The sequence below is a fragment of the Phaethon aethereus genome (genome assembly GCF_964289735.1).
Source record: "Phaethon aethereus genome assembly, chromosome: 5".
In the NCBI taxonomy this organism is placed as follows: domain Eukaryota; kingdom Metazoa; phylum Chordata; class Aves; order Phaethontiformes; family Phaethontidae; genus Phaethon; species Phaethon aethereus.
In genome coordinates, this window is record NC_138579.1 from 63281218 (window position 1) to 63294166 (window position 12949).

At 37.2% G+C, this 12949-nt stretch overlaps 1 protein-coding gene across 1 annotated transcript in view; it reads left to right on the top strand.

Moving 5' to 3' along the window:
- CCDC73 (coiled-coil domain containing 73) overlaps window positions 1-12515 on the top strand; it is a gene marked incomplete at both ends in the record, with an annotated part of 57072 nt that extends 44557 nt beyond the window's left edge. Inside the window, 4 exons of the mRNA XM_082000191.1 lie at window positions 3468-3636; window positions 4764-6320; window positions 9390-9523; window positions 12306-12515. Of these exons, the coding sequence (XP_081856317.1) occupies window positions 3468-3636; window positions 4764-6320; window positions 9390-9523; window positions 12306-12515 (2070 nt within the window). The remainder of the gene's footprint in view (window positions 1-3467; window positions 3637-4763; window positions 6321-9389; window positions 9524-12305) is intronic.
- Window positions 12516-12949: the final 434 nt, after the last annotated feature.

A 12949-nucleotide genomic window follows, 5' to 3' on the forward strand; every position in this document is an offset into this window, starting at 1 on the left:
ATGGGGGACAATCACCTCACTACTCCTGCTGGCCACACCATTTCTGATACAGGCCAGGACGCTGTTGGCCTTCTTGGCCACCTGGGCACACTGCTGGCTCACGTTCAGCCGGCTGTCAACCAGCACCCCCAGGTCCTTTTCTACTGGGCAGCTCTCCAGCCACTCCTCCCCAAGCCTGTAGCATTGCATGGGGTTGTTGTGGTCAAGTGCAGGACCTGCCACCTCAGCCTTGTTGAACCACATACAGTTGACCTACACCCATCGATCCAGCCTGTCCAGATCCCTCTGCAGAGCCTTTCTACCCTCCAGCAGATAAACACTCCTGCCCAACTTGGTGTCATCTGCAAACTTACTGAGGGTGCACTCAATCCCCTCGTCCAGATCATAATAATGGTAATAAAACAGAACTGGCCCCAGTACTGAGCCCTGGGGAACACTACTTGTGACCAGCCACCAGCTGGATTCAACTCCATTCACCACACCACTTTGGGCCCAGCCATCCAGCCAGATTTTACCCAGTGTAGAATATGCCTGTCCAAGCCATGAGCAGCCAGTTTCTCCAGGGGAATGCTGTGGGAGACGGTGTCAAAGGCTTTACTAAAGTTTAGATAGACAGCATCCACAGCCTTTCCCTCATCCACAAAGTGCCCTCACCTTTTGCCCTTCAGGACTGCCTCCCAAGGGACTTTCTCAACTAGACACCTTATCAGGCCAAAGTCTGCCCTCTGGAAGGGAGCAGAAGTCTTCCCAAGATGGCCCCCAACCATCACATCACTAACAAGTCCTTTGCTGTTCACAAACAACAGGTATGGCGGGGCACCTTCTCTAGGTGGCTTACTCACCAGCTGTGTCAGGAAGTTACCTTCCACACACTCCAGGAACTTCATAGACTGTTACAACGCTCTGCTATGTTGTATTTCCAGCAGACATCTCATAAGTTGAAGTCCCCCACGAGAACAAGGGCTAGTGTTTGTGAGACTTCTCCCAACTGCTTATAGAATATATCATGTGCCTCTTCATCTTGGTTGGATGGTCTATAACAGACTCTCACTATGCTAGGCCTGCAGATTGCTTCTGTCATGTATTGTTTCAAGCTGTGGTATTTTTGAATATTTTAATACTATTTTCGAGTAAAATTCCAAACATAAAAATGTGTACGATCCTACTATTTGGATAAAATACATCCCTATTTTAGCATAAAGCATTATGAAAAGAACCTTACATATTCTTATCCTTGCAACCACTGAATTGCCATTTCACTAGGCTTGTGAGTAGTTCTTACCACTGAAAAGTAGCCTTGGAAAGGTTTTCCATTAGTTTTTACATCCAAATAATGAATTATCCTTCAAAGAATGGAAAACTTACTTGGCATGTGTATGATTTTGCTTTCAGTGTTAAGAAAGCAACACTGCTTTCTTTTTGTGTCCCTCACTACAAGAAGAATGCTGAGGTGCTTGAGCGTGTCCAAAGAAGGGCAACGAAGCTGGTGAGGGGTCTGGAGCACAAGTCTTATGGGGAGTGGCTGAGGGAACTGGGGTTGTTCAGTCTGGACAAGAGGAGGCTGAGGGGAGACCTTATCGCTCTCTACAACTACGTGAACGGGGGTTGTGGCAACGTGGGTGTTGGTCTCTTCTCCCAACTAACTAGTGATAGGACGAGAGGAAATGGCCTCAAGTTGTACCAGGGGAGGTTTAGATTGGATATTAGGAACAATTTCTTCACCAAGAGAGTGGTCAAGCATTGGAACAGGCTGCCCAGGAAGGTGGTGGAGTCACCATCTCTGGAAGTACTCAAAAAACGTGTGGATGTGGCACTTCAGGACAGGGTTTAGGGGGCATGGTGGCATTGGGTTGACGTTTGGACTTGATGATCTTGAAGGTCCTTTCAAACTTTAGTGATTCTGTGATTCTTTGATTCTGTGAAAATAGAAAGACGCTGGACTGTAAAGACAGATTTTTTTTTTTAGAACTCGTCCATGAATTGTCAGTAAAATGACAAACTGTAATAATATTTTAGAATTTGGAAGAACTTAAAATAAATTTCTTCATAATGCATATATATGTATGGTTGTAGGTCACAAATATACATATATGAATATATACACATAGATATCTGCTGGTATGTGCTTGCAATGGAAGTTAGACTTGAAATGAGTATTCATTGTGCCAAAGCTGCATGAATTCTACAATGCAAATTGTGTAACTTTCAATAAATCATTGTTTCTTTGAATGAAAATGAAATATGAATTATGTTTAGGATGCAGAATCCATGCACACAATCAGTCGTTCATGATAAACAGTACTTGTGCTTACTAAGATAACCCTATGTGTTTGAAAGTAGATAAGCTTGAAGGATATGTTCATAAATGCAAAAAAATGTCTCAGATGTCTTCTGAATATTTATCTTACACTATCTTATGGCAAATTGCCATACCACTTTGTGTTGTATGATGATAAGATTTCAAAAGCTAGGCAGTTTAGGCTGAGTCAAATATCCAGTGGAACACTGCCAAAAAATTACAGGAGCTGCAGCAGTTTATATTGATTATTCTAATTCGTGGAATTTCACCTTGTATCAGTAATGAGTCAGTGTCTAGTAAAACATAAAAGGGCATGGTGTTGGCTATGATTTAGATCTTGACTATAGCTCTGAGCGTTGCAAGGAAATACGCATATATTTATTTTTACACCTATTGCAATGTGAAATCCCTGCGATTATTTGTGGGGCATGAAGTTTAGAATATATGTAAACTTCTTCATGCTGATCACCTGTGGAATAGTAATTAAACGAAAGGCCCTTTTTTTAAAGAAAGGTTTAATGTCAGACCTCATTACAGACTCAAATTGCAACTTAGTTTAACTTTACCATGCTTGACCTTAAGTTTAATATAATTTGTAATACTGCTCTGTACCATTAGAGAATAGAAATGGGTTATTGTAATTCTTTTGTGTGTATATGTACAGGGAGATCTGGTTTTGAGAAGGTTTTGAATTTCATAGTATGAAATACTCTGTGGAGGGAAAGGCCATCTTAGGTATACGTATGTTGTTTAGTTAAATTTTACTAAAACACAAGGAAAAAATTAAAATCCAGGTTTAATAGTTTTGATAAGTAGGCATTTTGTTTATGCATCTTGGGCCTACTTTTGAAGGGCTGAACAGCCATTTGAAGTTAGGAAACTAGGTTTATTGAACCCATCTGAAAACCTGGAAAGGAATCATGTAACCTTTCTCCCTTTCTAAGAGCACTTTATCATGTTTGTTTCAGATGCATTCAGCAGTTCAGCACATACCAACAAATGTGGTAAGTTCCATTTACATTCACCTGAAGTATGCAAAGTTAATGGTCTTTGTTTTCCATCAGAATTGTAAAAATAATTTTAAACCTAAGTCCTGAACTTTAAATCTAATCAGTGACTATAGTAAATTACTAAAATATGTATAATATTTTGTTCATTCTTATGCTAGAGTAGTCACGAACACTCAAAAGACGGTGAAATACAAGCTACTCAGAAGGAAAAGGAGTGTATGCAATCTACAATAACAAAAGGCAGTAATTTTGGACATGAAGAAGAAACTGAAGTAAAAAACACAATGGACAACTCTTTAAGCATTGAGGAATTACAGATAGAACAGAGTAATAACATTACATGGATAATAGAGATAAGTACTATTGTTGAAGAAGGGATAAATGTTTACAGATACAGTATACGATAAGAGAATGCTTGAATCCTGAATTTAATGTTTTTGTATTAACAGTAGTAAAATTCTTGGTGTCAGTAGTGCTAACCTATGATAAATTCACTAAGCTCTGAATGAAAGCACAGCTGCCCTGGGACAGTAAGATGTGTGCTGTAACCCCTCAAGCGCTTGCAATACCCTTTCTGCATGCCAGTTCAAGAAGTGAATAGGGGTTAGGAAGAACTATAATGTGTACCGAAGTGTTTGGAAGCAAAATCAAGGACTTTCCCTTTCCTATAAAACAATGAAAAAAGGCAGAGAGTGATTGCGCTGCACAGGACGATGAAGGATAATCATAAAACTTTTCTATACAAAGCACTCTAACTCCAGTAAGGAATTTTTTTAAGCTACCTGAAGGAAATTTACTTAGTCTCTAATGCTGGGTCTCTAAAATGTAGCAAAGATACGTGGAAATTTGAAAGCTTATTAACTGCAAACTGACTGCTTTAAAGGATCAATGCTTACAGCCTTCAAGGGTATCTTTCAGAAAACACCTTTAGATGATGAAATGCTTGTTACTCCTAACTAACCCGCTACCATCAAGTCATAGCATACTCCTTTTGGTATGAGCATAGTCCCTTAAACAGTTTTTTTGGTTTTGTTTCCCATTTAGCTAAAAATGCCACTTTCAAAAACACACACAGTGGCTTAAACTTTATGTAGACACACAATGGTTGTTTAAGTGTGTGTTATAATTGCATAATGAAGACCCCCTTTCAATAATAAGGCTGACAGACCTGAGTTGGGAAAAATTTAAACTATAAGCCATATCTAAAATATACAGAATGTAAATATAGTTTCTGTTTGAACAGCTTATAAATATTTTGCAAGTTACCATAATGCAATACTTATCTTCAGTAACTTTTTGATAGACTTGTGTGTGTAATGTAAGATAAGAAACACCAGTATCAATACTAATCTTGAGTCCATCTCTTTGGAAATTTTGAACTGTAAAAATAAAGCATTACTTAGCCTGTGGGTTGTCTATCACTAACTAGAGAATACATACACTTACTCTAACAGATTTACAAGTTCTTGAAAACAGTTTTAAGGATGAAATTAATGTTGCTAGCCCTTATGAAGAAAAGCAAAGGGAGGCTTCTCCCAGGAATACCCTCTGCACAGATACTGATTTAATTACCCAAGGACAGACCTCAGAAATACATGTCATTGAGTGCAAAGAAGCAGAAAATCTAGGAGCAACATGTAGAATGTTACTGGATGAAAACAATGCAAATTTAGAACAAAAGCTACAGGACAGCACTGAGCCAGTGGCAGCATGCCAGACACAAACAAGAAAGGTCTTTTTAGACAGTACTGACACTGTAGGTGCCTACAAGAAAAATGGAAGGCAGGAGACTGACTTTAGCAAGCAAGAATTGTGTGATACTACAGATGAATCAATTTCTACTAAGGCAGATGAAAAATCAAATACCATACAACACAACAGTAGTGTCCTTACACCTGAAACACCCAAAACTGACTCTAAAGCAGTTCTTTGCACTGAGAAGAATGCTGTGTGTGAGAGAAGTACAGATAATAATCAAGCTAAGGAATTAAGTTTTCGCATCCTATCTTATGTTGAAGAAAATTCTCAAGCAGAACACCAAAAATGTAGCTTGCTGGACAGTGACAATTATGTAGGCAATGGATTACATAAAACAGAAAAAACCTTGCTAAATCTGAGTGGCTTACATAGAGATAAACTTCCTTTTAAACAGACACACGTAGATGCTGAAGACAGAAATTACGATGACAATGCCAGAAACATAAACAGAAATGGTGCACTGAGGAGTTCTGATGTTCTGGCAACTGATGCTCAAAATCTACCGACCATTTATTGTGATAATGCAAGCGGTGATGATGCCACAAAAGAACACAGTGATAATATGTCTGTCTTAGGTACTTTCAATATATGCCCCCCCAAAATAGAAAGAGGAGTAAATATGGATGACATGCACAGCAAGCAACCTGAACAAGACAGTATGGAACAAACAGGAAATGCTACAAATACGTGTACTTTGAACACTGAAGCCATATCTCCAGATGCTGATGGTCTTGAAATAACTGCTCATAAAAAAACCCCAACAGATAGAATTAGTACAGATAAACTAATTCCATGTGAAAAAGTTAATAATGATATTCAGATACACTTCAGAAAAAATGGACATTCCCTGGAGATTAATAATTCAACAAATAACATGTTGTTAAAAGAGAAAAAAGACTCACTGAATAGTACAGTTCCAGGAAGGAAGTTTGCTGAGGGTCACCTGAAAGAATCATGCTTTTTACCCATGAGAACATCTGGAAATTTAGTAAACATAAGTGGAAGGTCATCCTTTGATCTTTCAACCTCAGATAAAAAAGCTGAGAAAATGCCAGTATACTTAAATTTTTTAGACCTCAGTTCTTGTTCAAGAGTAAATCAAATGAGAGGTCACGCTACATGGACTTCAGCTTCCAAGGAACCTTCCCTTTTGAAAGAGAAACTACCATGCTTGGTGGAAAACATAAAGGTTATTTCAAAAACAGAGTGTCAAAATCTCAATGAAAATGTTGACAGAAGAGAAACAGGACTAGGTAAGAAAAATAAGCATTTATGTTTTGAAGCATGTACTCAATATACTTAGAAAAATTATCAAAACGTGAAATTTCTGCATCTAAGTTTAGTGTAGCATTAGAAAAATGTAAACCTTCTGATGTTTTACTTTTATGGCAAAAAAAATTGACAGATGAGATTTCTCCCTTAATTTATAGTCTAAATGCAACTAAACAGCTTTTGTTTGCTCAGTTATCTGATTAAATGAACTTTTTTCTCATATTTCTCTTTGTGAAAGAAAAGCAGTGCAATGACAAACAGAATTTCTATAGCCATTTCTAACCCTAATGTAGAACATATTCTGTCAGGGCTCTGCATAGACCTGAAAAGCACTGAACAGCTTTTGGAAACTATTCAGTGCCCTCATTTTGCATAAAGATTAGGGTAGTTTTTGAACCACTAGATGCTTCTCTGAATGAGGCTTGCAGAAAGTTTACTTTTTTATTGTACATCTTTAATTTAGATGGACGCCTAAAACCATCTGAATGTGTTGAAAATGTGAAAAGAGAAGTTTATATTCTTTGAAGCTCTGGAAAACACATCTAGCTGTTAAGTGCTCAAGGAGATTTTTCATCCCCTGCTGTTGGCACTTGGTGACTCTTTGCTGACCAATATGCAAAATAGTAAATATGAAAATATTAGTAAATTATTCCACGTTTCTAAATCATTAGTGAAATGTGGAAAAACTGTATTTTAGATTTTAGATTAAAATTAGCTGCTAGATTACCCCTATACTTATATACTAAAAGTGCTGTTTCTAAACTCAGTCTTTTACCAAAGTAATAAAGTATCACCTCTAGTTCCACAGTAAAGTGACTCTAGTGCATTTACAGATGTTCCTCTGCTTCAGTAACTTCATAGATTAAAAGATAGTATAAGTAAGTGGTGCCTTCCTTTCTCAAAATAAAGCTTGCAAGTGGATTCTATTCTTAATGCATGCTCTCAGCTTAAAAAAGCAGATGATCTCTTAGGCTCTGGAAGAAATGAAAGCCCCTGCTTTTGTAGAAAAATGGAGCTTTGGGTGCTTAGACGTTGAAGAGCTAGATCCACAATATAGGGCGTTTGTGTCTATTTGAGGTTTTGTTGGTGTAATGTTTTGAGCTCTGCCCCTTGAACATACAAAAAGCAGAATGGACTCCCATCCCTTAGTTTGGCAGCCAGTGGCAGTGTGACAGAAAACCAGCAGTCTGGATTCTTTATATTGTTCTGGCGTTATGAATTTAGGTTTACAGCTAATTTTGTTTCTGTAGCTGGTTTCTTGCCTATGCATATTTGTATACAGATGCACAATTTTTTGAAGTTCGGTTTCAGAAAGGTCTTTGTCCCTAAACAATAGTGGTGGTAGCAAGGTAGCAGAATCCTGATCTCAGATGGTACAATATTTCTTTTAATAATGTGAATTTTGATACCTGTCTCAAGAAAATGAATGCATAGTTATGTGATGACCTGCATGTATCTTTTCTGTAAGGACAGCACTACCTGAAGTTCTTCCATGCGTTCCTCCTTCTGTATTGTCAGAAACCTTTCTGTATGCAAAGTACCGTAATTCCAAGAGTGACTCTGAGAGGTTCATCCAAAGGAGTTGGTAGGGATTTTAATATAACTCTGATTCCTCAAATGAGTTGCCTGGTCACCAGACCACTTGAATTCTAGCAAAACTTCACAGTGAGGTTGTTGGTCTGGGTCCAAGATGTGCCGGTCACTCTCATCATACTGCCTAATTTAGATAGGTTCGTACTTCAGCTTGCTGACCTCTCTGAATCCTGCACCTCTTTTGGAGACTGGAGAACCTTACTGTCAGGGTATCCAAGAGTTAGTTGTTGTGGTACTCACCACTGCAACTTCCAAGATTTATTGTGGTTGGTTTTTGGTTTTGTTTTGGTTTGTTTTCAGATACTTTCTCAAATGGCAGACCATTTCAACCCATGATATCCCTAAATTTTTTTTTTTTTTTTTTTTTTTTTTTTTTTTTTTTTTACTACCTGAAGCACAAACAGTTTAGCCATATGGGAGACCTAGAGGCAAAGAGCATTGGTGAAAGAGTTTAGTAAGCCTATCTGAGGGAATTCCTTTTGCTGCGTAACCACAATGCAATTTAATATTTATACAATTCTGGTTCCCAGAGAGCAGCCACTCCACATCAGTAAATGGAGGAATGAACTGGGAACAGGCACGACCTTCCTGGCAAACTCTATAAAAAGAAGACAAACTCATAACTGTTCTCTTCTTCCTCCCAGGAGAAAACAGCAGTATTCTTAAATAACTGTTACATAACCATGAGGTAACATGTATTTTCATAGCAAAACAAAGATTGTAGCAGTGATCAACAGGCATCTGTGTAGTGACAAAACAACTACTGTTCATGTTATGAGTAATTGTGAACATACGCTTATGTTTTGATCTTGCAAGGAACTTGATATTGGTTTCAACAGAGTCTACTAGCAGCATGTAAAGCCACTGCAGGATTGGAGCCTTATACTCTGCTATGATTAATCTACTTATTTGTTTTTCCTACCTTTAGTACATAGCTATAGCCTGATTTCCTGAAATATTAGATATAACCATTTACAAAAAGACTCCATATTTAAAATGTTCTTTGTCTAAAAAGCTTTGTATTTAGAGTGTCTTTTCTATTACAAGCCACCCTGGAATATGATGTCAGGATGGCAGTAACTACGTATTTTATTATCATTATCAGAAGGTGAGTCGTGAAGTAATACTGTTTGAAAAAAATATATTCAGTTAGAATATTCAGAATACGTACATTTTCTATAAATCACAACTTTAATTTGTCATTAACTTAATAAGTGAAAATGATACAAAACATTTTTAACCAGAGTAGAAACATACCTCATCATTAGAGATGAAATAGATGCAGAAGTATGTGAAAGAAAAAAATGAAGAGGGAAAACCCTGCAACAGAGGTTCAGTGATTTAAAACAAAAATATTTGATTTTTTAAGATCAGAGGTAAACCAGAAGTTTAGTTACTTTACAATTAGTGCCTAGAGACTAAATTGCAGTTGTTACCATTTCCTTTTTGTCAATCAGGTTCTACCAGTTTTAACAGAGCTGCTGACACTTTGAATACCTCTAGTATCCACCGAGACCTCCAGGGAGACCCTAGTGAAGAATGGAATGCTATAGCAAAGACTTTTTATGATTCTTCTTTTCCCACAGAACATGTAAGTCAATTAAAAATATTGCGGACCAGACCTCAGTGAGCTAATTCCACAGATATTTGTACAACTGTACGCATCTGGATACTTTAAGACTGAGTCAATCTCCAAAATAATATCAAAAGGGCAACAAGGCACCATTTTTCACAATTAAGGTTGATAGAAAACAGCAGGAAAAAGTCACAGCATATGAATCAAACAGATGCTAACCAGTCTGTTTGGGAGGGGAGGAAGAGGGTAGTTCATTGTGTACCCTAATAAAAATCATCACCTACAGTAAAACTAGGACTTAAAAAAAAAAAAAATAGTAGTATGTAAAAGTATAAAAGCATTGCTTCCTCTATTACTTGATAGGAACAGGTTATTTAAAAGAATCTGTGAAAGACTAAAAATGCAGCTTATCTGTGAATTAGAGCCTATCCATTTATTCTGTGCTGCAGTTATGTGATGTTGCATTTAGAGTTATCTTATTATTTAGTAGGATGGCATTACACAAACGTGTAAAAGTAGAGAATTAAAAATAAACCTATTGTTTCCCTGTAAGACAACTTCATTCAGGATGACAACAGCAATGCCTCATACTGCATTTTCAGATCTATGTTAAACTGTGGAGCTTGAACAGCTGTAACTGCTGTATTAGGATTTGACCCAATGCTAAACTTATTATTAAAAAATGATACAATAACTTACAACTGCAGTTGACCTTCCTTTTTAGAAGAGGTTCTAGAGGTATTTCTCAGGTAGTTATGGCTGTCACCTTTGGATGATGTTTGAGGTCAGGGTGTGTAGTGTTTTCAAGTGACAAATTTGGCCAGCTTCAGCAGACTTAATTAACTCTCCATGCCATTAGCATTCACCTTCTCTGAAATTCAGAAGTAAAGACTGATGTTCCAAATTACTCAGCTTTCCCAACATGACTACTTGGGAATGATAGCAAGGTGGATTTTTCATCGAACACAGCAGTGGTATTTACTGTGTTATTTCTCACTGAAGTAGAGCCAGGAATTCAGTGAACTGAAATACCTAATCTACAGCTAACACAAAGCTGTATTTCATTGTCTGATTGTGGCTATATCTATTTTGTCGCCTCCAAACTAAAGCTTCTTATGTGCTGGCTAAGTAAGAGCTGAGATGTACAAGAAGAGAGCGCCTTGCTGGTTTGACCTTAGATTATTTTCCAAATACTTAATCTATGAAATCAACCTGGGATATTGCAGACCACTCCCTCCCTTCTGTGTTGGTGTCATTCTAATACCTTCCGTCCTTAAATTTGTCATTTTTATGACTGCTATTAAAAAGCTGTTGGGAGACTAGAAATAGGCTCAGCAGTCTTTTTTGCTGCCCAGTTCATTTGTTTTGACTAACTTGTATGACTATCACTAGAACAGACTTATACCTTCTACAATTTGGGTAATCACATTCAAACAAAGTACAGTACTCCAAAAAGTGATAAAAAAGAAATCCTGCAGGTGCACTTAAAATTCTAGTAAAAATATGTTTTAAACATTAGTCTGTACATGCCCAAGTACCAAGGTAAGGATGAATCAGCATCCTCAGCTCCATTTAAGCACAAGTCCTTTTTTATGCGTATGTCCCCCATAGATTGCCATATTACTCAGTGCTGGTAGTAAAATACATTTTACTTGTATTTTATTGTGAAAATGCTGTGGTCTTTCAGTTTGATGGATTTTTTTTTTTTAAAGCTCTCGTTCTAAGCCCACTGTCACAGAACTGTATTCAAGTGAGATATATATATAATTACCTAACTGCAATTACATCTCCAAAGAGGTCTAAACACTTGTCTTCAGTTAAATTCAAGTAACATGGCATGGCTCTATTTCACTGGAAAATTTTACTTCCACATTTGGGCAACCTAAATGAAAGGTTTGTCTCTTGGATTATTAGTACAGGACAGATGCAGCCCCATGTGCTATTCCACAGAGATTTTGACTAGTGGCTTGCAATGAAGTATGATGTTTCTTTCTGAGGCCTTGGGAGAGAGCATGGAAGAGTATCTGTAAATGGCCACTGGAATTAACAGATTGCAAGTTTCATTGCTCAAATGAAGAAGTTACTTCCTCATTGAAGTTGAGATCCCAAGAACCACTGCCACACCAGCTCTATGTAATCTGGCTTTGTTGGGCACCTGTGCTCAGGCAGGTGGCTGGTACTGCACGCTGGCCTCCCTGAGAGCCCCACGTCAGATTATGAGTGGAGAACTCATCATTCAAGCAAAAAAAATGTTTCCCTCCTGTGTTGCCAGATGTGTTTGATTCGGTTAGATAGGAAGTATCTATCAAATAGTAATTAAAACTATTCAAAAACCAAAAAGATCTTCAGTGTAAAAAAACATCTTACAGACCTTTGTGCTAGTTAATGGTTCTGCTTTCTAATCTATAAAGCAAAGCAGAGAGGGAGTTAACACTATAAACCTCATGATTTTGGGTTTTGTTAATCAAATGCTTGCATAGCAATAGAAATGTCAATTGCAACATTAAACTGTTTAATTAAACTATTTATTTAGCTAATCTGCATTCTACTACAAGGATTTTTTTTTTAATCATACTCTTCTGTATTAAGTCTTATATTTAGTTTATAAAAGTGTATGTCATTATCAAGTTTTCTAAATTAAAGCTGAAGCACTTCAAATTCAATGTATTTTTTCCAATTGACTTACCTTCCTGTTCACATTCGCTTGCTTGCTTAATGCTCAGCAAAATCCCAACAATTTGAACCTTTGTAACTGAATTTCACTGGATTATTAACTGCTAAGTTTGTATTCTGTCAGGTGAAAGAAGGATTTACTGCTTTACAGCACGACCAGAAGTCTTCTCCCATGACTGTAACTCCAGCAAGTGGTGAAAGCACACTCAGAGATGAGGACAGCTGTTCTATTCGTAACTCCATTATACAAAAACAAATAGAAGAAATTGAGAAATTCCTAAATTTCGAGAGACTTCATTCAGGAAGAAAACGAAAATATGAAGGCGGACAGTGAAGATCAGTGGCAAGAGATAAAAAACATGCCTTTTAGGCACAGACAAATCGCTTGCATAAACCAGATTTGTAGAGGTATTCCTATAGAATATGGTATATATGCACTGTGCTTTCATGTTTAATACAGCGTATAGACTGTTTATGTTCAAAAATGGGTACAAACCCTACTAATAACATTAGTTCTCTGTTTCTGCAATCAAATATAAGTTGTTACAGGTTTTGCCTGAAGTTAAAACAGTTCACAAGTTAATGTCTTAAGTAATCATTTCATTTGACTTAATGAATATTAAGGAGTACCCTTCTCCTGCTCCTAACTTAGAAGTTTTGAAATTTCTGAATTTTTGAAATTGAAGTTTCCAATTTTTGGTTTCTCAGACGGCTCATTCAGTTTTCAAGCAAAATCAGCTGCAACTGTTTCCTAATACAATAGTTTCT